This window comes from Physeter macrocephalus, chromosome 7 (genome assembly GCF_002837175.3).
Source record: "Physeter macrocephalus isolate SW-GA chromosome 7, ASM283717v5, whole genome shotgun sequence".
NCBI lineage: Eukaryota > Metazoa > Chordata > Mammalia > Artiodactyla > Physeteridae > Physeter > Physeter macrocephalus.
In genome coordinates, this window is record NC_041220.1 from 99,472,835 (window position 1) to 99,495,636 (window position 22,802).

The 22,802-nt window shown below is 36.1% G+C and overlaps 2 protein-coding genes and 1 pseudogene across 5 annotated transcripts in view; 1 reads left to right on the forward strand and 2 right to left on the reverse strand.

Moving 5' to 3' along the window:
* Positions 1-9,980, reverse strand: part of NCAPG (non-SMC condensin I complex subunit G) — a 38,899-nt gene extending 28,919 nt beyond the window's left edge. Inside the window, exons 1-8 of one of the 3 annotated variants that reach the window (XM_007101874.4) lie at positions 9,854-9,980; positions 8,705-8,908; positions 7,962-8,190; positions 6,053-6,198; positions 5,683-5,767; positions 4,471-4,663; positions 3,854-4,003; positions 157-297 (exon numbers count right to left, since the gene is read on the reverse strand). In XM_007101874.4, coding sequence (XP_007101936.1) covers positions 157-297; positions 3,854-4,003; positions 4,471-4,663; positions 5,683-5,767; positions 6,053-6,198; positions 7,962-8,190; positions 8,705-8,908; positions 9,854-9,964 — 1,259 coding nt within the window. In that variant the 5' untranslated portion in view covers positions 9,965-9,980. Of the gene's footprint in view, positions 1-156; positions 298-3,853; positions 4,004-4,470; positions 4,664-5,682; positions 5,768-6,052; positions 6,199-7,961; positions 8,191-8,704; positions 8,909-9,542; positions 9,593-9,853 lie in introns of those variants that run through there. The other 2 variants (XM_028492101.2, XM_024119427.3) reach the window with 2 other exon arrangements.
* On the reverse strand, positions 772-872 carry LOC112063805 (uncharacterized; annotated as a pseudogene).
* On the forward strand, positions 9,968-22,557 carry DCAF16 (DDB1 and CUL4 associated factor 16). 2 transcript variants are annotated; one of them, XM_007101873.4, is made up of 2 exons: positions 9,968-10,045; positions 19,305-22,557. In XM_007101873.4, the coding sequence occupies exon 2, from the start codon at positions 19,932-19,934 to the stop codon at positions 20,580-20,582; it is 651 nt and encodes a 216-aa protein (XP_007101935.1). In that variant the 5' UTR covers positions 9,968-10,045; positions 19,305-19,931; the 3' UTR covers positions 20,583-22,557. The 2 variants fall into 2 exon arrangements, with proteins under 2 accessions (XP_007101935.1, XP_007101934.1); XM_007101872.2 differs by lacking the exon at positions 9,968-10,045 and adding an exon at positions 10,193-10,430.
* The last annotated feature ends 245 nt before the right edge of the window (positions 22,558-22,802 follow it).

Here is a 22,802-nt window from a genome sequence, read left to right on the forward strand (position 1 = left end):
GGCTGGGCCCGTGAGCCATGGCCACTGAGCCTGCGCGTCCAGAGCCTGTGCTCCGCAACGGGAGAGGCCGCAGCAGAGGGAGGCCCGCATACCACAAAAAAAAAAAAAAAAAAAAAAAAAAAAAAATTAGAACAAGGGTTTTACATTTAAATGTACCTTCCTCCTTCTTCATTGGTATCCAGAAACTTGATAATTAGAATCAATTGTTGACCTATGAACTCTTTTGTCATCAAATTGCCAATATAAGAAAAATCACCTCTCTGTTCTTCATTAACAACCGGAATGCTCTGAATATAACTAAAACAAGCACAATTAATAAGATGTAGAATCTGTTTAGAAACAAACAGCTCCCCATTACGTCAGAAAAGGTCATTTTCTGCTCATATCAGTCCAAATATATGGATATTTATACCATGTTATACTAATCCTGATCTACAGAGTAACTTCTGTGTTATTGTCATGAACTTCTGTGAACTTACTGGCTTGATTCAAAAGAATTTGGAAAATATGTTTTCATTAAAGATTCAAATTTCCTATGGGAAATTTTCAAAAGGTACATATTTGTATCTCTCAAAATAACTAATTATTTCAATGTCACTAGTATTCTCAATATAAAGTTCTAAGTCCCTTCTCCAAAAATCCAATTATTCAGAAAGAGCTAGTCTTCCCTCATCATCCTTAATTAACCATTATTTTGTTTAAAAGAATAGTAGTAGAAATAGTAATTACATAAGTAATGCATGAATACAATGACCTTTTTAAAAAAATCAGAAAAATACAGATAGCTTCATGAATTTGTAGTACCCTTGCTTAGGGGCCCTACTAATCTCTATATTGTTCTTATTTTAGTGTAGGTGCTACTAAGCAAGCACCATCAACTACCCTTTTATTTTTACTAACACTGCCCAAATTAACACCTTTTACAACCCTCACCTAGATAACATTCAAGAGTCTACCAGAAGGTCTCCTTTTTTGTGCGAACAAAAAAAGCTACTTAAAAGCAGAATTAAAAGTTTAAGTAGAATTAAGAGTTTAAACCTATACAACTAGGTGCCTTTAGGTTGGGAGTAATATATGAAATGATAATCCTGATGAAAAATGTCATTTTAAATTGTCAACAAAAATCAAGTTATAAACACTGCAGAATAATGATGAATAAATGAACTGACTCATAAAATGACAGCCAAGAGTAAATAAAGGCTCATTAATCTCTGGCAATGATATTAGGACCTTCAAGGGCATAAGCCACCCTTTGGATTCTAAACAAAAGCTACAAAACTGATAATTATCAAAATCAATAAATCAGTAGTTACTGATTTCTGACAAGCTAAGAAACCTTCACTCACCTTTGAATCCCTCCTACTTCTCCATCCCAGCTTTAGCACAATGCATAGTATCAAGACTTTGAATTTATTTTTAAAAATACCCAGAGTAGTTGTTTCATTAATAATTACAAATCCTGAACTGCATAAATACAACTTAAAATCGACCTACCAATTTTAATTACCATGAAATCGTCTCTTTCCAACCATTTTTAAAGGTAGTCATTATAATGAAGAGACCACTCAAGAAAATCTTTTTTTAAACTATCTAAGAATTTAAGGTAGCTTTCTTAAAATTCTATTAGTATCCCTTTTTCTTACTCAAATTTGATAGGCCTCATTTAACATCCCCGATTTCTCTCTTTATGTGAACACCTCAATTAACAGGAAATCATTTCGTATCAGCATTCTGAGTCACTAACTCTTCCTGCTACAAAAAGCCTGAGAATATATTTGAGATTATCAAGAAACAATTTTTCCATTTAATTTTGTTTCTGTTCTTGAGAAAACGAATCCTATCTAGTGACATTGCTCCAAAAAGAAAATCATTCTATTTCTTAAGTATTCTTTCAATAATTAAATATGATCTTTAAAGTTTTCCTTTTTATATGTGAAAAAAACAAGTTGATCCAAGTAACTTATTTCAAAACTCACAGATTAAGTGACAAAGGAAATATAAGAATCCCTGACCTCTTAAAGTTAGAGGAGCCAAGCTCTTTACATGTCAATTTTCAGTAACTAAGAATTAATCAATCTGAGAACCAGTCTTTGAGATGCTCACCCTGTTATTTAAATATAATATTTAACATTTCCTCATATTTCCTTGTATTTTTTCAATCTTCTATGAGCACTTATTACTTTCATAGAAACATATTATTAAGCATTGCATCAAAATTCATTCCTTTTGGGTATATTTCAACATGGTCCAAACAGCATTATAATGAATACTCCAGTTAAATATTAAAGCCTGAAATAATTACCCTTAAAACTCTAAGTAGATTCCCACGTTTTTCATGTTACTATGAGCTCAAGCTATAAGTCACCATATTGGCTCACATTTAAGATATTTATGGATTCAATGTTTTGCATACAAAATTCAAATACGTTCTTAGCTTTGCTCCCTAACTTATATGTGGGGCCATTATACACGAAAGCAGGACACTATATTTCACACCAAGAGAATTCAGGCCCATAATCCATATAATATGTAAAGATTTTTAAAAAATGCATCAAAATCATGAAGTTAAAAATCTACACACCAATATCGATTAAAAAAAATATATAACCTTTGGCCCAGCAAATCCACTTCTGGGAATCAACCCTACAAAATCCCAAACATACATAAAAATGTAAAGGAAGTTTAAAACACCTTCATCAGTGAAAACTGAAAACACCCTAAATGTCCATCAACAGAAGGGTAAATTAAACATTACCACCGTACTATGGAGTGACAGGCTGTTATTAAGATTGTGATAGATTTGTACTGATATGTACCAATATAATGATCTCAGATAGTAGTTGAAAAAACCCAAAAATATGTATAGTGTGTTATATTTTTAAAAACCATGCATTTAGTATATGTGTATGGAATGTAGAGAAAGAGGGTTGAAAGTGTATACCCCAAATTGTTTAGATGTTAACTCCAAGGCGATTAATGGGATTGAGGAATTAGGAGTAAGAGGAAATACCACATTTTTATTCTGTATACTTCTGTATTTGAATTTTGACAAGAATGCATTCATGTTTTACTTGTACAATTTTATTGTATAATTTTAAAGTGAACTAAGTAGAAACCAGAGTAATTCAAATAATTTAAGAAAAAGGTATTTTGAAAAAACTTTTTAAAAAACAAAGCCAAACAGTAACAGTTTTAATTAATACTAAAACTGGCCAGAAGTCCACCTGTCAGTTGGAAAACTATGGCCCATGCACCAGATAGAGCCTGCTGCTTGTTTTTGTACAGCTTGCAAGGTAAGATTTTTACATCTTTAAATGATATATATGTGTAAATATATGTGTAAAAATAGATACATGTGAAAATTATATGAAATTCAAATTTTAGTGTCCATAAAAGTTGATGAAAGATTGATCAGAAAACAATCACACTTATTCGTTACATATTTTCTGTGGCTGCTCTTGCAGTACCACAGCAGAACTGAGTCATTGTGACAGAGAGCATGGCCCACAGACTAAAATATTTACCGTCTGGCACTTAGAAAAAGTTTGCCAACCAATTTCAAAGAGCAACACATCATCATTATCAACTTTATGGAGAAATGTGCATCATTACATCTTACCAGTTTTAAGGAAATGTCCCAAAACATATTGACTTTGGTCTTTCAGTATACTGACCAGCACAGGATATTCTTTAGACTCAATGTGTATACCTATTTATCCTTGCCTGTCCAAAAAAATGGTTTTCAACTTATTCTCAATCAAGCATGGCTTTGAGGGAGGGGGCTGGGAAGTTAACACATACAACAACACAAGTACAACACAAGTACATCCCAAACCAAAGAAAACAATTTTACCTCAGTAAATACTCAGCGTATACTACAGGCTCTGGCAAAATCTGCTCTAAAAATTCTTCACCTTCATCTCCTTTTGATCTCAAATATTCACAAAGGACACGCCAATACAAAGCAATTTCAGGAGTTAATGTATCTGCTGGAATCAATTTCCTTCATTTAAAAGGGAGACAAAATATATCTTAAAATCCAGTAAAAATCTGAACTGAGTAGAAAAATGGGAAAAAGCAGACTTGATTTATAACCACCATCCTTTTAACTGCAGAGTCATTAACTTATCCACACAAAAAAGAATGAAAATATTTAAACCAAAAGAAAAAAAAAAGATCAAATGAGCAAACACAATAGGGATCCATGCTGTTGGACTTTCCATGGTAAGCTAATGCAAAAATCAAAGTAACAAAACAAAACAAAAAATGCAGCTAAAGTAGTCTATGATAAAGTAGTGAGTTCTTACACAAGGAGGAAAAAAGGGAAAAAAGACAGCCACCAGACTAAAGAAAACAAAAGAGGTGTAGATAAAAGGTACTGATAACAATCTTACGTAACGCGGAAGAGGACTAATTTTAATTGCAGAGGTACATCAGTATCATATTTCAAATAATGAATACTTTACATACCTGCCATCATTATTTTTACAGATTTCTACCAGTTCATTAAGAGGAGTCACTGAAAATAAGGCATTGAGAACAGAGACTGCCACTTCATAAGAATTTTCCACATCCAAACGATGAAGCAACTCTAATATATTTCCTTCAGTGAAACGTAACCAGCCTTGGAGAAGATGCTTCTGCACTGCTTGTTTCACAGCATCTGTTAAGTCATTTGAAACACAGGTGAACAAAGTCTCCCTCTAGCTTCCATTTCCTATATTTTGTCTGTTTTAATGAACTCTTATCAGATCAATGTTAACTTAAGTCGACATTTACTATAAAAATGGGACCAGACAGAGGCAAAACAACGCGTACTAAAGAAAAAATTAAAAGTACAATGATATTGTAAAAAGTGAAAAGTCACTGTGATGCTCACTTTCATATGAAAATGGAAGAGGTCAGAACCAGAGACACAACCACTACCACAGCCTACAAAAATATTTTTGCATTCCTTCTCCCCCGAGTTCACTGGGCTTCAGGTACTAGTCTAGACTATATATAATACCTATTGTTTTACTTGTTGCCTGACTTCATCCATTTATTACATGATTGATATGTGCAGTAGTGAATCATATAGGCATATATCACTGAAAAACCTTATTCTTAGTTTTTAAAGTCATCCTAGTCATTAGCCCTTCAAACTCAGGTTTTCTTGCTACAGCAAAATTAAGCCATCTTAGCCTTCTCATGGGGTTTGGAAATTTAAAATATATCATTCTTCATATCATTGCTGTAAGTCGATTCTCCAGCTGTAACAGAGAGAAAAAGGGGGAAAAAAAACTAGAAAAATTATACTGGTCTGACCATTTCTAATTGTTTCGGATACACAGAACACATTCATAGGAGGATATACACAAACGGGATAAGACAGCATTTTTTTTAAAGGAAGCAAGAGGACTGAAAAAGAGATCTTGCCCTACTTCTGATGTTATTTTTATAGCCTTAAGCTCTAGTTTCTCCATACATAAAACACAGAAAAATTAAAACAAACTGTGCTACTTCTAAGTACCAAGCCCTTTAACCCTAGAAAATGTATTCTATACAATACACGTAGATAAACTTTGACAGGCTGTGGGAATGACAGGCTTACCTGACCTAATTTAGGACACTCTTTCCTAAACCTTTTAAATCTAACCTCAAAATCTACTAATGTTTTGTTTAGAATGATATCTAACTTACCTGATCTGTCATTAAGACCTTGTTGAAGGAGCATTACTCTCTGAGCAATGGACATAGCTCTCATGTGAACCTTTTCAGCTAAAACCTTAAAGAGATGATAATAAAAAAATGGCCATTAATCTCAATATAATTTATGTATTTTATAACTAGTAATATCTCCTTCACCTAAGAAAATTATCCAGAATTTCCAAAAAAATTAATATCTGGTAACACATTTATGCAATAAGATTCTACTTAAATTATCTACACTCTCCCGTCCATAAAAATCGCAACTGAATTATTATGTGCCAAATGTTTTTCAAAAGTATTTTAAGAATACAGCTTCTTGTCTTTTAAGAACATGTCCATATAAGATATTGGACTTATTTACCTGATAAGCCAGCTTTCTGACAGCCTCCTTCACATCCTTGGTGCGCCCTACAATTTTTGGCAAAGTCTTTGCTGATGGCGCAATACACGATAACACTGCCCGCCTAACTTCTGGATTTGAATCATTTTCAATCAAAGTAGCATATGCTAAAAATAGAGCAATACATTTTAGTACGCTAACAACATATTATTTAGTTAGCCATAGTCATAGATAACCCACATTTTGATATTTAATCTTTAAAATGATAAAAATCATTTTTTAGTCTTACACATTTAATTTTAGCTGAAGATTTTTTTCTGCCAACATCCCTTAAAAAGGACAGAATTAGAAATTAGTCAATGGACTGGGCAGGAAGGCTAAAACCGAAAACAACCCTAAAGATCATGGAAAATCCATCATTCAGATTATGTCTTTGCTACTCTTTAAGATTTAAAAACAAGTCTAGGATGGAAGCCCGTTTATTTTAAACTGATATGGCTTTATAAAGAGCTCACTATTTTGCTTTTTAATGAATCCTAAAAAGAAATAACTTCTGATTTTACTCATTGAACAAAATTCATTTCCTGTATTTAAATATTTATTCACCTCTATTTCTCAGATTTTCCCAGGCTTTATAATCAAGTATATGTTGACTACTAAACATATGTTTTACATATTATTATGTCCCTCATTTAACACCAAAAAATACCAACTACCACCAGTTATCAAAATTATAAAGGCAGTAACAGAGACAAAGAGAAAAACAAACCAGAAGAGTTCCCAAAATAAACCTAGGCATATATGGAAAACTTGAATATGACTATCTTTATGAGCCCAGAGGCAGAGAAAGATTTCTTAAATAAAAGATAGAAAGTGCAAATCATACAGGAAGAGACTGATCATTTTGACATTAGGAATTTCTGCCCAACAAAAGACATAGTGAAGACAGTGAAATAATCCAGCTGAAGCAGGAAGATCTAACAATTCATATAACCCAAGGATTTCCCTTCAGAATATATAAAAAACTCCAATTAATAAGACAAACCAATAGAAAAATGAGCAGAACACATTAATAGGCATTATACAGAAAAAATAAAATTGGCTGCTAAATATATGAAAAGATGCATAACAATGACATATGATACACACAACCTGATTAACAAAAATTTAAAAATCTGACAGTACCAAACACTAGAGAGGATATGGCTCAATGAACACTTCTATGCACTGTTACTGGGAATATAAATTGATAAAATGTTTTGTAGAACACCTGTACCTCATCTAATAAAGCTGAATGCACATATCCCAACAAGTCCACCCTTAGGTACATATCCTAGAAAAACTGTGCACCAGAAGCCATGTACTGTGTAAGAAAGTTCATAGCAACGACACTGTACTTTAAGAGGAAAATAACTGGAAACAACTAGAAGGTCCATCAATATTAGAAACAATAAAATTGTCTTACATTCATACAACAGAACAGTATATCAGTAATATACCAACATGGATGAATGTTACAATGAGAAATAATGTTGAGAGCACAGAAAAATATAGTATGATCCACAAAACATACAAAATGATAGGCAAAACTTAAACATTATTTAGAAGTATATACATGTGGTTAACCATTTAAACAAACAAACAAAAGGGAACCCAAAATTCAAGATACTTGTTAATTCGGAGGGAGACTGATATAACTAGAAAGGGACATAAGATAGGCGTCAGAGGTATTGATGATGCTATATTTTTTTTTAAGTTGGATGGTGGCTACTTGGGTATTTTTTTTTAAGCATGTATTTTTACATATATATATGTGCGTGTGTATATATAAACTATGCTCTTCCATAATATTTCATAATAAGAAAATTCATCTGCTGAGAATTTAACAAAGTCAGTGAAACTGAAAAAGGATTTAGGGAGCTATACATACCATTAACCACCAGGCATTCATCATCTTTGGGATCCTGAAGGCGCGAAAGAGCAAGAACTGCCTGTATCCTTACATTTGGAATTTTATCTTTCAATCTAATAAGCATGGCTTCATTAATTTTATCAAACAAATCATCATCAATCTGGGCATTTTCTGGCATATTTCCCAAGAGCTTGTTTATGAGCTGGCACACTCTAAATCTAACTGCATTGCTGTTTGCTTCATGAGACTAAAACAGAAACAAAACAAAATTTATTCCAAGTCACATACCATTACTAAATAATGACATACCATTTGAATTCTATATGTTTAGAATTCAAGAATTTATAGCAATAATTCATTCCTTGCAGAAAAAATATAATGCTACCTTGATCCATATATGCATGCTAAATACACATTATATAACATAATGTCTCAAACTACACAGTCTAAAGTATCTGCTAAATTACAAGAGCATCTTCCTCTTTGGAGGAACTCTACTTCTGAACTAGAGAACCCATTTCAAACAAATGTATGTAAGAACTGGTTCAGAATGGTCATTAAAAATTTAATGCTGGAGTTATTTTTAAAAGTTCACTTTTTAATCTTAATGACAGTTCTAATATTTCCTATAAAAGGCAGATTCGTTCAGACATTTTCTCAATTACCAGATATTCATTGTCTAAGATATACAAACTCCCATGGCCCTTTTAAAATAGTAAAATTTTCCACAATACTCCCTCGAAATTCTAGTTTTCGTATACCTTTAATAGAAAAGTAAACAAATAATTTAAAATGCCACCATCTTCCTCTTCTTCATCATCTTCCATATCTGATTGGTGAAATGAAGTAACAAACTTTGCTGTAAATTCTATTATCCTCTCCACAGCTGGTTCTCGTTTATAGACCACCATAGCATATTTAAGGTAATGAACAAACTCCTCATAAAAACCTGTTTTATCATCCACCTGAAAGAGAAAAGAAACCCTTCACAAACTGCAGGGATAAAATCCTTTTTTCTCAACATTACTCTAAGACACTGAAAACACCAGCCCTAACGCAAACAAACTAAAATCATTATTTAGTAAACTCTCAATTATCCAAACCATCAAAGGGGAAATAAATTTGCACAAATTTCTCTCCAGAGAAATTTATTTCTCCCAGGAAGAAAACAAACATGAATTTTGACAGTGAAAGGATTCCTCTGATTTTTTTTTTTAACACCCTTGAATTCTCAATATGATGCCTTGGTACAAGTTTAGTAAAAATCTGCTTCTTCATGAACAACCCAAAATCAACAACAGCTTTTGCATTTTACCGTATTACCCTTAATATTACACAGCAGTTTCCTTTTGATATAACTTTCACATCCTACCTCATATCCTCAAGCCCTATACTGACTTACAATTTTTCTCGGACCTCAAGATAATTTATTCTCCCGAAATTCATGGTCCTATTCTTCTTGAGGTTTCATTTAAAAACGAAACAAACAGTATTTACATGACTAAGAAGAGCCAGGTCCTAACGATTAATTTGCTAATTGGTGATTTGATACAAATTAACAGTGGGGCGAGGTTTAAGTAATTAAATGTGGGCGGTGACCTGAAGGACAACAGCCGCTGGAGCACCGCGTTCAGGATCCACGCTGCGGCCCTACACTAGATGCCCGGTCGCCCCGGTACGCGCAAACTCTTCTCCAAGTTCACCGCCAGAGGATTAACGGTCCGCGCCGTTGGCCGCTGGGAAGAGGCGGGGAGAGGTGGGGGTGCCTCTCCGAACCGGGTCGGGAAAGTTAAGGAGTTTGGAGTCTTGGTGCGCGGAGTCGGGAAGGTCGCGGGAAGCCCCTGGGAGAGGCCAGGCCGAGCCGGGGAAGGGAGGGGCGGGGGCGCGGTGCCGCAGGCCGCATTGCTTACCGAGCGGTAGGTGCGGCTCAGCGCCACCACCAGCTTCGCCTGGTTCTGGTGCGGCTGCTGCGCCAGCTGGAAGGCCTCCTTAATCGGCAACAGCCTCTTCTCCGCCCCCATGGCGCCGGGACCCGGTCGTGACGAAGCCTGTCCGCGCTCGGCTGCAGCTGGCCCGACTGACCACGGTCGGAGACTCCACAGGTACGCTTCAGACTCCGGTCAGCAGGCGGCCGACAGCCCAGGTCGTGGTAACCGCCAGAGCGTTCAAATAACTCCCGCGGGAGAAGGAAATACGCGAGACTATCGCGAGACTATCGCGAGAGCTTAGAGCAGCGAGAGTGGGAAGAGATGGATCCGCCCCCTTCAACCCCACTGATGGGGCGCTTGCGCTTAGGGTCTTTTAAACCGTTTTCCGAGTGGGAAGTGGCGTTTCTAAGAGGAGGAGGAATTGGCGCCCCCGGAAGTGGTATCCACCGGAGTGCGAGCCTTGCGGCGGAGTGACTATTGGAACAGAGCTGGTGGCGCTAGGCTTAGTCGGGTCTTGCGGCTGGGAGTGAGGCGAGGAAGAAGAACGGATCCTCCTTGGGTGAGAAAGGGAATCTGCTGAGGGGAAGAATCCCTGCTCCCGCTGAAGGGGAGGAGGGGTTCGTTCGGAGATCCGTCCAGAAGGGAGAGCTAGGACGTGCGGGAGTGCTGGGCGACGGCCCGGTTTCTACTGAAAAGGAGGATGTTCCGAGGTCTCCAGATGGAGGCGGGCCGCAGTATTTTTAAGCCTTAGGTCCGCGTCTGGTGGAGAGTCTGCAAACGTAGAAGGCAGTATGGGAAGAGAGGCACGGGTTAATTTAGGTACAGCTTGTTCTAGATGTACCTGCTTTCGAGGCCTGTTTACAGAGGTGCATAACGGCAATGTTTTCAGCACAGACTGGAAAAAGAGTTTAGGGTAATGGTAAGATAAAGAAATTTGGAGTGCCTTCCGGCAGGAACTAAGTCTTTAAACTGTTTTTTAATGGAATTATTTGAGACAAAAATTAACATCTAAAGAAATAGATTACAAAGCAGCCTGTACGCCTTTTTTCCTGTTGAACTACCTTTCCTCCCCAGCAGCAATGGATTTTCTGAATTTACTGTTAATTTTTATGTATTAATATATGAATAAATCTCTGAATAAGTATCTTGTATTGTTTTCATGTTCTAACATATGAATGATCCTATGTGCAACTTGCTTTTTTCACTCAGTATTATTTTTGAGGTTTATTCATATTGATATTTTCATAACAATAACAACACCTTTTGGACCCTTTGTCGAGGAAAAATTAACCAATGGTTGATCTAGGAAAGAAATGGAAAATTTTATTCAAGACAACCTGAGGGTTATAACCTGTGAGACAGTCTTTCAGGAAGCTCTGAGGACTGTCCTGCCCTTCTGAGGTCTAAGCATAGTAATATATGTTTTTGAGACAAAGGGTTATACATCAAGTGATGTATTATTGACAGTTTACACAATCCAGATCTATAGTTACAAAGGGAGTAGTAGGTCATGGGTCATCTTGACCCGTTACAAGATTAAGAAGGAAGGTTATCTCCTAAGGAGGTTTGGTTAGTGCAGATACACAACACACACTAAAGGGGAGGGAGGAGGCCCAAACAGGCAGAGAAAAATTTTATGTTTAAATTTTTCTCGTCTTGCCATAAAATATGAATTTTATTTCATCACCTTATATGCCAAGACACTGTTCTAAGCACTATACTTCATTTAATCCTTAGGCGCAACCCTTGTAAGTTCTGTCTTTTTAAGAAGAGGAAACTGAGGTACATATAGGTTGCTCTAGAATTCTATTGTATGAGCATGCCATAATTCATTCATCTATTCTCTTCATAGTCCCATAATTTCAAAATTATCAAGATGTCTAATTTCTGAAAAGGCAAGAGGGGTGGGTATTTTAGGTTAATCAGCTAGAGGGAAAGCATAGAGGTTTAAGAGTGCATGGAATATACTTGATAACATTTATAATCTCACTATAGCTAAAATGTAGAATGCCTAGACAGCTGTGGTGAAAGAAACCTAGAACGGGCATTAATTTTTTAACCAACTATATCCAAAATATCATTTCAACATGTACTCAACATAAATTATATTGATGAGATAATTTACATTCTTTTTTTTTCCTATTCAGTCTTTGGAATTGGGAATTATTTTACACTAGCTACATTTCAAACTGCTCAATAGACATGGGGCTAGTGACTACAGTATTAGATAGTGTAGAACTATTCTTACTTTGGGAACCACTGAATATACCATTTGTTTTTCATGTAAAATCAACTGGTGAACTAAAAGTTAGAACAAACTAATATTTGGAGGCATTTTTCTTATTTTGTGGCCTTTAATTGCTCAGCTCTCCTTATGCTTTGGGTGCCTGATACCTTTGTTGCTTTGTTTAACTGTGAAGTTTCTAACAATATTATTTCATTTACCATATTTTATTTGGTTACCCACAAATGAGAGGTGACTTCATACCATTTTGTCATTACTGAAGGATGAGGCATCTGGCCACCAGAGGTCAGCCTAACTATATTTTGACCAGCTTGGGCAGGGGGGATTAATAACATGTTTTTGTTCAGTATTTTTGGAACATTATCTGAAAAGTTAAAAAAAAGATACTAGATTACAAAAATGGCAGCCTTTGGAATGGAAGAAAATATTTTCAAACCATATATCCCATAATATGTTAATATCAAAAATATATAAGGACTCATATAATTCAGTAGCAAAAGAATTAATAATAACCTGCTTTAAAAATGAGCAAAGGACCTGAATAGACATTCTTCCAGAGAACACCTACAAATGGCCAACATGTATATGAAAAGGAGCTCAACATCACTAATTATCAGGGAAATGCAAATCAATACCACAATAAGGTATCACTTCACACCTGTCAGGATGGTTATTATCAAAAAGTCAGAAGATAACAAGTGTTGGTGAGGATGAGGACCCTTATACACATTGGTGGGAAACAATATGGAGGTTCCTCAAAAAAGTAAAAATAGAGCTATCATATGATCCAGCAATCCCCCTTCTTGGTATATATTCAAAGGATAAAATTACTATCTCAAAGATATATCTGCATTCCCATGTTTATTGCAGCATTATTCACAGTAACCAAGATATGGAAATAATCTAAGTGTCCATCAATGAACGAATGAATAAAGAAGATGTGACATTTATATACATACACAATTCAATCTTTAAAAAGAAGGAAATCCTGCAACTTACAACAACATGGGTCAGCCTGGAGGACATTCTGCCATGTGAAATAAACCAGACACAGAAAGACAAATACTGTATGATCCCACTTATATGTCGAATCTTAAAAAGTTGAACTCAGGGCTTCCCTGGTGGCGCAGTGGTTGAGAATCCGCCTGCCGATGCAGGGGACACGGGTTCGTGCCCCAGTCCGGGAAGATCCCACGTGCCGCGGAGCGGCTGGGCCCGTGAGCCATGGCCACTGAGCCTGTGCGTCCGGAGCCTGTGCTCCGCAACGGGAGAGGCCACAACAGTGAGAGGCCCGCGTACCACACACACAAAAAAAAAAAAAAAAAAAAGAAGTTGAACTCATAGTAATAAAGAGTAGAATGGGAGTTATCAGTGGCTAACAGGTGGACGAAATAGATATCAAAGCGTACAAACTTTCTGGAGACCTAATGTACATCATGGTGACTATAGTTGATCATGTATACTTGAAATTTGCTGAGAATAGATCTCGAGTGTTACCATCACATGCAAAAAAAAAAAAGAAATAGTAACTGTGAGGTGATGGATATGTTAATTAGCTTGATTGTGGTAATCATTTCACAGTGAATACATATATCAAAGCATCACATTGTACATGTTAAATATATGTAATTTGTCAATCATACCTCGATAAAACTGGTAAAAAAAAAAAAAGATGCCATATTAAGCTTAAACTCACTGCCTTTAGCTTACCTGTGTCTTGACTTTTTCTTTTAATGCTATAGGGAAAAGAACACATTGTAGCAACTAAACTAAGCAAACTAATTCGTATGGTAAGGCTATTTAGTTCTGAAATTACAGAAAAATGGTTCTTTCAAAGTAAATTATGCATGGGAGTGTACAGAGTTAAGTGGTTAATTCACTTTTGATATGAGGGTATTATTACTCATGGAATGTAAAGAGGTAACAGTGATGGGTTCACTCTAGAATTTACATATGCCTTCAAAGAAACTTTGTCTTATTTTTGCTTAACAGAAAAAAGTAGAGTGAGCCTTTTAAAGAATGCTTTGAGCAACATAATTACTGAAGTATAGCCAATCAATAATCATGCAAATGGAATCTGGTTGAAATGAGAATAGTAAAAATATAAGAAGACAGAAGAATTAAAAGCTAACCCCTGGGGACTTCCCTCGTGGTGCAGTGGTTAAGAATCTGCCTGCCAGTTCAGGGGACACAGGTTCGAGCCCTGGTCCGGGAAGATCCCACATGCCGCGGAGCAACTAAGCCCGTGCGCCACAACTACTGAGCCTGTGCTCTAGAGCCCGGGAGGCACAACTACTGAGCCCGTGCCCCGCAACAAGAGAAGCCACCACAATGAGAAGCCCGTGCACCGCAACGAAGAGTAGCCCCCGCTCACCGCACTAAAAAAAGCCCGGGCGCAGCAACAAAGACCAACACAGCCAAAAATAATTAATTAATTAATTTTTAAAAAAAAATTAACACCTGTCTCAATAAAATACTTATGGTATGTTTTAAATTTTCCTTTTGTTTTCAGATTGAAGTAGGTAATAATATAAACTTTTAAAAGTATTTGCACTCACGTTCTTAAAGATGAAGTTATAAGCAGTGACCTTTATATTGCTTTAGTAGCATTATCTTTGTTGATCTTGTTTAAAAAAATTATTTCATTTGTCTTTGTACAACATACTACCAAATCACCTGAATATAATTTAGGAATTTTTGTCTCCCCAGAATAAAAGTGAAACATGCTTGTATAGTTACTTAGAGCAGGCCTTCATCATTCTCTCACTACTTTTTCCAAAAAATTTGCTAAGCCCCTAATAACGTGCCAGACACTGCAGAGAACTAAATTAGATAAAGAATGAGTAGAAGCCAGGGAAATGTTTTTTAGAGGAATAGTACTGACACGAAGCCAGACCATATCCACTTCAGTGTGTATTTGAAACTAGAGATGTTTACTAACTCATTTTGGAAATCATTCCTACATAATGGCATGAGTGGGATCTTGATATTTTGGTTTTGCTTTTTTCGTTCAAACCTATGCCTTTAGTCCATCCATGTTGCTATGTATACTTCTAATGTGCTTTTAACACATGTTACCTATCCACTCCTCCAGTGATGGAAGCCTGGAATGCTTCTATTTCTTTACCATCAAAGATGACTCCTCAGAGTACAGGTTGGTCTTATGGGGAATTTCTCTGCTATATATACCCAAGAGTGGAATTCCTACATCATGAGTTGTGCAAAAAGTTTGACTAAGCAGTGCTGCCAGATTGCTCTTCAGAAAGGTTACCCCAGTCTGTAATCCCACCAGTAGTGCTGGTTTCTAAGGGAGTTCCTTTAGTCCCCTCACGAACACTTGGCATTGTCCAGCTCTCTAATTTTTACCAAAATAATAGAATAATGTGATATCTCTTTATTCAGCATATAGTTAATGGCCTGTGGATTTTCTCTTCCGTAGATTGGATATTTTTGTCCTTTGTCCATTTCTTTATTGAGATTGCTGCCTTTTTGGTTGTTGTTGATTTATAGTTAACTTTGTTCTTGATGTGTGTAGTTCAATCCAAAAATATTAATTTTGATGTGGTTGAATTCATCGTATTTTGGTCTTGTGCTTTATGTTTTTTAAAGAAGTGCTTCTCTGGCCCTAAGTCACAAAGATATTCTCCTGCATTATATTCTATTAACTCTATAGTTTTACAATTCTCATTTAGGTCTTTAACCTGTCATGAGTCCTCCTTTGTATGTGGCATTATATAGGTATACAGTTTTATTTTTCTTCATGTAATGAGCCAGTTTTTACCAATATTATTATATACTAAATGCATTCATTCCCCCTTGATTTATGTGCCAACTTTACTGTATACTACATTCTTAAATCTTATGTGGCTCTATTTCTGAGCTTTGTTCCATTGGACTATTTGTTCTTACACTAACCACCCTATTTTGATTACTGTGGCTTCTGTAACATGTGTAATAATATGTGTTAGTATCCTGCAGGCCATGATATTTACTTTACTCTTCTGTTTAAATAGTTTGTTTAGCTATATGTGGAATTTTATTCTTAACATATTGGAATTGTATAAATTAATTTGGAAAAATGTTCTTTATAATATTCATTGTTCCATCCAAGAGCATGGAATGTCTGTCTATTTTAAATCTACTATGTCCTTCATTAGAATTTTACAGTCTTCTTCATAGAGGTCTCGCATATTGATTAGTTCTTAAATCCTTTATAGGTTTTTTTTTTTTTGCCCCTATTGTGCAAGTGATGTATGTAATACATTTCATGGTTAGTATTGCTGGGGTTAAGAGTGCCTGGAGTCAAATCCAGATTCTATCACTTAGTAGATATATGACCCTGGACAGGTAGCTTAAACCTCATGTATAAAATGGGGACAATAAAAGTACCTATCTTATAGGATTGTTAGGAGAATTTTAAATGAGTTAACATTTGTGCAGTTCCTAGAATAGTACCTGGAAAATTGTAAGTGCTATATAAATAAATTAATGAATAGTCATAGGTTAATCTCAGATCCAGGAACTTTGTTGAACTCTTTTATTAGCTCTAATAGTTTATAAGTTAGGCTTTTTTAATGTTAGATGACCATATCATCTGTAAATTAGTAGTTTTGTATCTTTTTTTCCAGTTCTCACACCTTTTTTAAAAAAAACATTGATTAGGACTTTGGTACTTTGTTACACAATATCAGTCCTTATCATCCTTATCTAATTTCATTTTTTAAATTACTTAATTTATTTATTTTTGGCTGCGTTGGGTCTTTGTTGCTGCCCTCGGGCTTTCTCTAGTTGCGGCGAACGGGGGCTGTTCTTCCTTGTGGAGCACGGGCTCTAGGCGTGCGGGCTCTAGAGCGCAGGCCCAGTTGTCGTGGCGCACGGGCTTAGTTGCTCCGCAGCATGTGGGATCTTCCTGGACCACGGATAGAACCCTTGTCCCTTGCATTGAGAGGCGGATTCCTAACGACTGCGCCACCAGTGAATTCCCTAATTTCATTTTTAAAGGGAATATATCTGAAGTTTCTCATTTAGGATATTTGCTGAAAGTTTTTCGTAGATAATTTTTACCTTGTTGAGAAAGTAACTTTCTCTTCCTAGTTTGGTAAGAGCATTTTGTTTTTTAAAACATAAATAGGTGTTGATCAAGAACTAAGAACAGTTAAATATCCATAGTCAATAAAATTATCTAATTTATTTTATTGCTGTAGTGACTTATAAATTTTATGAAGTTGAGATATTCTTGCTTTCCTATGATAAGCTCTACATGATTATGACATTCTTTTTTTCTTTAATACACTATTACATTTTGTTAGGTAATATTTGAAATTTTTGCAAGTGAAATGAGCCTTTCTTATTTGCTTCATCTCTAGATTTGGAATTAATATTTTATTATCCTCATAAAAGGGGTTTTATGCTATTTTTCTTTTTTCTGGAACAATTTATATAAAATATGTATTAATTTCCTTGCTTGGAAGTTTAGTGGAACTCTCTTATAAAACCATTTGCACCTGGTGTTTTTAATAGGAGGTTGTTACCTTTAGAGTTTCTTTAATACTGGTCTGTTTTATTCAAGTTATCTATTTCTTCCTGTACAAATTTTAGTATTTTATATTCTTCTAGAATTTAGCCATTTTATCTAGGTTTTCACATTTTAGCGTATATTATGTTTTTAATTTTGGGGGGGTGTTTTTAAATCTCTTTCCTGATAACTCTCACCAGTTTTGTTTTTCTTATTCATATTTTCAGAAGACCGTCTTTCAGTTTTATCACTCTATTATTCTTTTATAGACTATTTAATTTCTGCCTTTATTATTTCCTTTCTGCTTATTTTGCTGTTGCGCTTTTCCATTGTCCTGAACTGAATGCTTAACTTGTGCATATTTAAACTTCCTTGTTTCCTCATCAGTGTATTCAAAGCTATAAATTTCTTCTAGGTACTGGTTTGGCCATACCCCACAAATTTTTGCTTGTGGGGTTATATTATTATTCAGTTTTATATCTAATATCTTTTATGATTTCCACTTTATTAATTCATGAGCTGTTTAGTTTCCTAACATAGCATTACTTTTAACCTTTAATATCTACTTTTATTGCATTATGGTCAGAGAATTTAATCAAAATGAAATTGACCCTTTGGAATCTAGTTATACTTTATAACCTAATGCATGAACTATTTGTGTGTGTGTGTGTGTGTGTATGTGTATATGTGTGTACTTAATGTCTGTTCTATTTGGTATAGAGTTTTGTATACTTAAATAATATAATACCTAAAGTATATTAATATTTTAACTTTTTCAGAATGCTTGTATCCCTGTTTATATTCCCCTGTCAGTTCTATTAGTTGTTACTAGAGAAGTTTTGAGGATGTGCTTTTAGGGTCATAGATGTTTATGATGAGTGTATCACTTTCATTGTTTTCCTTTTACTAGTATTATCATCAATCTTTGTCCCTTATATATTTTTGGCTTGAAATCTTTTTTGTTGGATATTAAGATTGCTGTCCCAGCTTTATTCTGGTCCACAGTTACCTGATATATATTTTTTCATATTTTTAGCTTTGACCTTTTTTGGTTCTTTTTGCTTTAAAATATCTTTTGTTAGCAGCATATTGTTAAATCTTGTTTTGTTGATCCAGCCTGAGTGTCTGCCTTTTAATTGTCAATTTAAGCTGTTTATATTCATTGTAACTCCTGCTATATTAAGATTTATACCTGCCATCTTCCCTCATTATCTGTAGAGTATGGTCATAGGACCACAACCTCTGGGGTCCCAGCAAGAGTTCTAACGTATAGAACTCTACAATCAGCACAGGTCCCCTAGAACTAATCCCAACAAGCACCTCTAAAGATAAAAAAGATATCTTTTATAGCTCCCTATTTGGAGTTTGGAGCATATCTGCTTTTGCAGAAGTAATTTCCTGGGCTAGAACTGCATGATAAAAAAACAAACTAGCCCAGATATGTACCAACAAAAGATTAAAGTGGCCCCAGGCTCTCCTTAACCAATTTTGTCATGGTAGGATCCATTCCCAGTAGGAAACTCTGCCTAAACCTATGTGCTAGAGATGGGAAAGCTGATAAGGCTTCTTGCTCAACATCAATGTGCTTGGATAGTCTATGAAGTTAGATGGATAATAATGTTACCCAGTGCTTTCAGGCTTTAATATCATGCCTCTAGTCTTCTCATTCACAGGTTAAGGCTACCTTTCCAGATAGTCCAACAACTAAGTCACCAGTTTCCAAGGACATTTGCACCACCTATGGAAAACATCGGATCCGTGCACACCAGACAGATCCTTGACAACTCGTCCCACCATCCCCCTGCACGAAAGTTGCTGCACCAGCGGACAAAGAAGGCGACCACTGAGTTTCTTTTCATTTCGAAATAGATATAATATCCCTGCCAGCAAAAAAGAGTACACGAAGTGTCTCTTCATAATTTCACAACCAGTTGAGACCATGCTAAGAAAATCAGCTTGCCTAGATGAGGACCCCTTCTCTTCTTGGGTAGCCAGGATTTGAAGGAGAGACTCTGACCTGTGCCACTGGTAAGTGACTAAATTTTACACACTGAACTGGTCCTGGGAACTGAGCTGTCTTCTTTGTAAGTGAAGAATATACAACATAATCTTGAAGAACTGCACAGTGGTGCGAGCCAGAGGCATACTGTGTGTGTGTGTAACAGACTGAGAAACAGACAAATGAATCCTATTGAAAGGATTTCTCATCTTCTGCTTCTGTTTGCCAGTGTTAGTGTTTTACTGGCTTAGACTGTTACCTTTTTCTGGTACCTTTTTTTCTATACTGTTGTTCTATTCTAATGGGTCCTAGAAATCCCTCTCCTGACCCCTTATCAGAATCAGAAAGTGAGGAAGAAGAAAATGCTAACTACCTAAATGAGAGTTCTGGGGAAGAGTGGGATTCCTCTGAAGAAGAGGACCCTGTGGTGCCCAACCTAACACCTCTTGAGAGTCTTGCCTGGCAGGTTAAGTGCCTTTTAAAATATTCTACAACTTGGAAACCTTTAAATCCTAATTCCTGGTTGTATCATGCTAAACTCTTGGATGCTAGCACACCAGTCCATATACTACGAGAAATAGGACTAAGACTCTCCCATTGCTCCCATTGTGTACCCAAACTGGAACCAATTCCTGAATGGCCTCCTCTAGCTTCTTGTGGAGTCCCACCTTTTCAAAAGCCCCTTATGAGTCCCAGCCGGCTTTCTAGAGATCATGCCACTCTAAATGGGGCACTGCAATTTGCCACCAAACAGTTAAGCCGAACATTGAGTAGAGCCACTCCCATACCTGAGTACCTAAAACAAATTCCTAATTCATGTGTTTCTGGTTGTTGCTGTGGCTGGTTAACTAAAACAGTTAAGGAAACAACCCGCACTGAACCCATCAACACTACTTACTCCTACACTGACTTCCAAAAGGCAGTTAACAAACTCCTAACTGCATCACTATAAAGATCCACCGTTCCTTCTCATATCTCTCGTGTTGCCGGTTGAGAAAGGAATACAGTTACACAGCCCACGGTTGAGAAACTAACAAACATCTTCTCAACCAAACTGTCCTGATATGCCAAAATACGATCAAGTACTGCATATAATACCCAAGAGTCCTGTAACTCAACTACAGAAGATGTGCATTGTGAGCATTCCCTTTGAAAGACCCTGTGGTTAAAATGAGAACTTCAGTAGAGAATTAGTCAAAAGGGACGTTATTACAAGAGATAAGTTGACTATTCTCCACACTTAGTTCTCCCCGCAGTTTACTCTGCCTGTCTAAATGGACTTAACTAGATACCTAATTATTAATGGGAAGGAGAAGGAGGCCACTACATTTGTTACCTAACCTTCAGAATAGCCATTGTGGAAAGTGGTAAGTTAGCTGCTCCCAGTAACACCTTTCTGAGCATACTTTTCTCTGATACTCATTTCTAGGGAGGTAGTTGAGTTAAATTGAATAACTAGATAAAAGAAAATGGTGGGAATATGGATTTATCTCCCACTTTTTATATTGGTAGGCCTACATATGGCACCCTTTACGAGTTCCTATTTTGGGGGGAGGGAGTGCAGTGGTGTAGTAGTAGCCTACACTGCTCCAAACCTATTATGGAACCTGCAGTTACAGCATAAACATTTTATAGGCTCCCTGGTCTCTAGCTAAAGTGGCTTATAAGATCATACCTGGGGATTAAACAGACACATGTTCTGTAGGCAATATATTTCCTGCATCTTGGCATCCAGACCTTAGTCAAGAGCAAATAAAACCCATTCCAAAGACCAATGGGAAAAAATTAAGAGAGCATTTATGTTAGTGGATTAAAGTATTTCATCTGTATGATGTTCCCTGGAGCAGTACTTCATGCACTTTCCACGTCCATTGCAAACTTCAGGAACTTTACTGCAGAAAATCTCAGCCTAATACAGTCTGAAGTTGAAGAGTTTTTTAGCATCATTGTTTTTCTACATCTAGCTTTATATTTTTTTTCTGGCTGAATAGAAAGCATATGTACCCTTGTAAATGAGTCTTGCTGTGTTTATTTAGATGAGTCAAAACATAGAAATCAACATACATAAAATGCATGAGACCAGTAAGTCTTTTCACACACCTACAATAAAGAGTGAAACCTTTGTGTGATCCTGGTTGACTGGGCATCTAAAGGGAATCAGAAAACAGATTGTTAAAGATATATCATATATCCTTCCTTATTTTAGTGTTGCTTTTTCCTATTCTCCATAATTAAGTGCTGTATACAGTGTGGCATCAAAAAATTGAAGCATTAATGGAATCACAAATTCTATAAATGTATAGCAACTTTAATGAGAGAGGAGAATGTTTATAGTTTCTGCTGAACCTTAGTTGTCTCCTCTTAAGGAAAAAGGAGGGAATTATAGTAGGTAGAAAAAAATATTTGTTAATGGAAAATTTGTTACTGAACTGAAACCATATAATGTTAGTGTAACTGAATGTATCAGTAACTGTTCCTATGTAGATGTTCTATGAAGTTGGTTTTTAAAATGTTACAAAAACCTGTTTCTTTCTTTCTTTGTTTCTTTTTTTTTTTTTTTTGTGGGGGGGGAAGGTGGGAAGAGGTGTCTAAAAATTAAAATATGTTGATGTTTATGTAACCATAATATGTTCGTGTGTGTGTGTGGGTGGGTGTGTGTGGGTGTGTGTGTGTAAAAGTGCCTTGTTCATGAACACATTTTTGCTGTTCATTCCCAAAGGAAGCCTTTCCCCAGCTTCCCAGCTGAATAAACCAACAGCTTTGTACATGCTGAACAGAGTATGGTCATTTATTCTTCACGAATGAAATAGATTCTGCTTTGCTTAAGGCATATTCAACATTCACCAAGTGTTGAATAGAGTCCATAGAGATACAGTGTATCTGATAGGAGGTGACTTGTTAGCTCTAGAAAAGAAACATACTTGAAGAGGAAAGTGTCAGATATGCAGTCAAGACCCAGATTTGAACCCATTTGTTTGTATATAAGTAATTCCAGGTTGCACAAAATGATGGATACCTAAATAAGCCTTAAGCCTTTACTGCTTTTTGTGTGCCATGGTGTGGGGTTAGGGGTGAATTTACCACTTTCACACTCTCCCTCCATGGGCCTTTGGTTAAATGCAGTCCCCATAATTAGGATAAAGAAGGATGAGTTTATTCCCTACTTATAGAA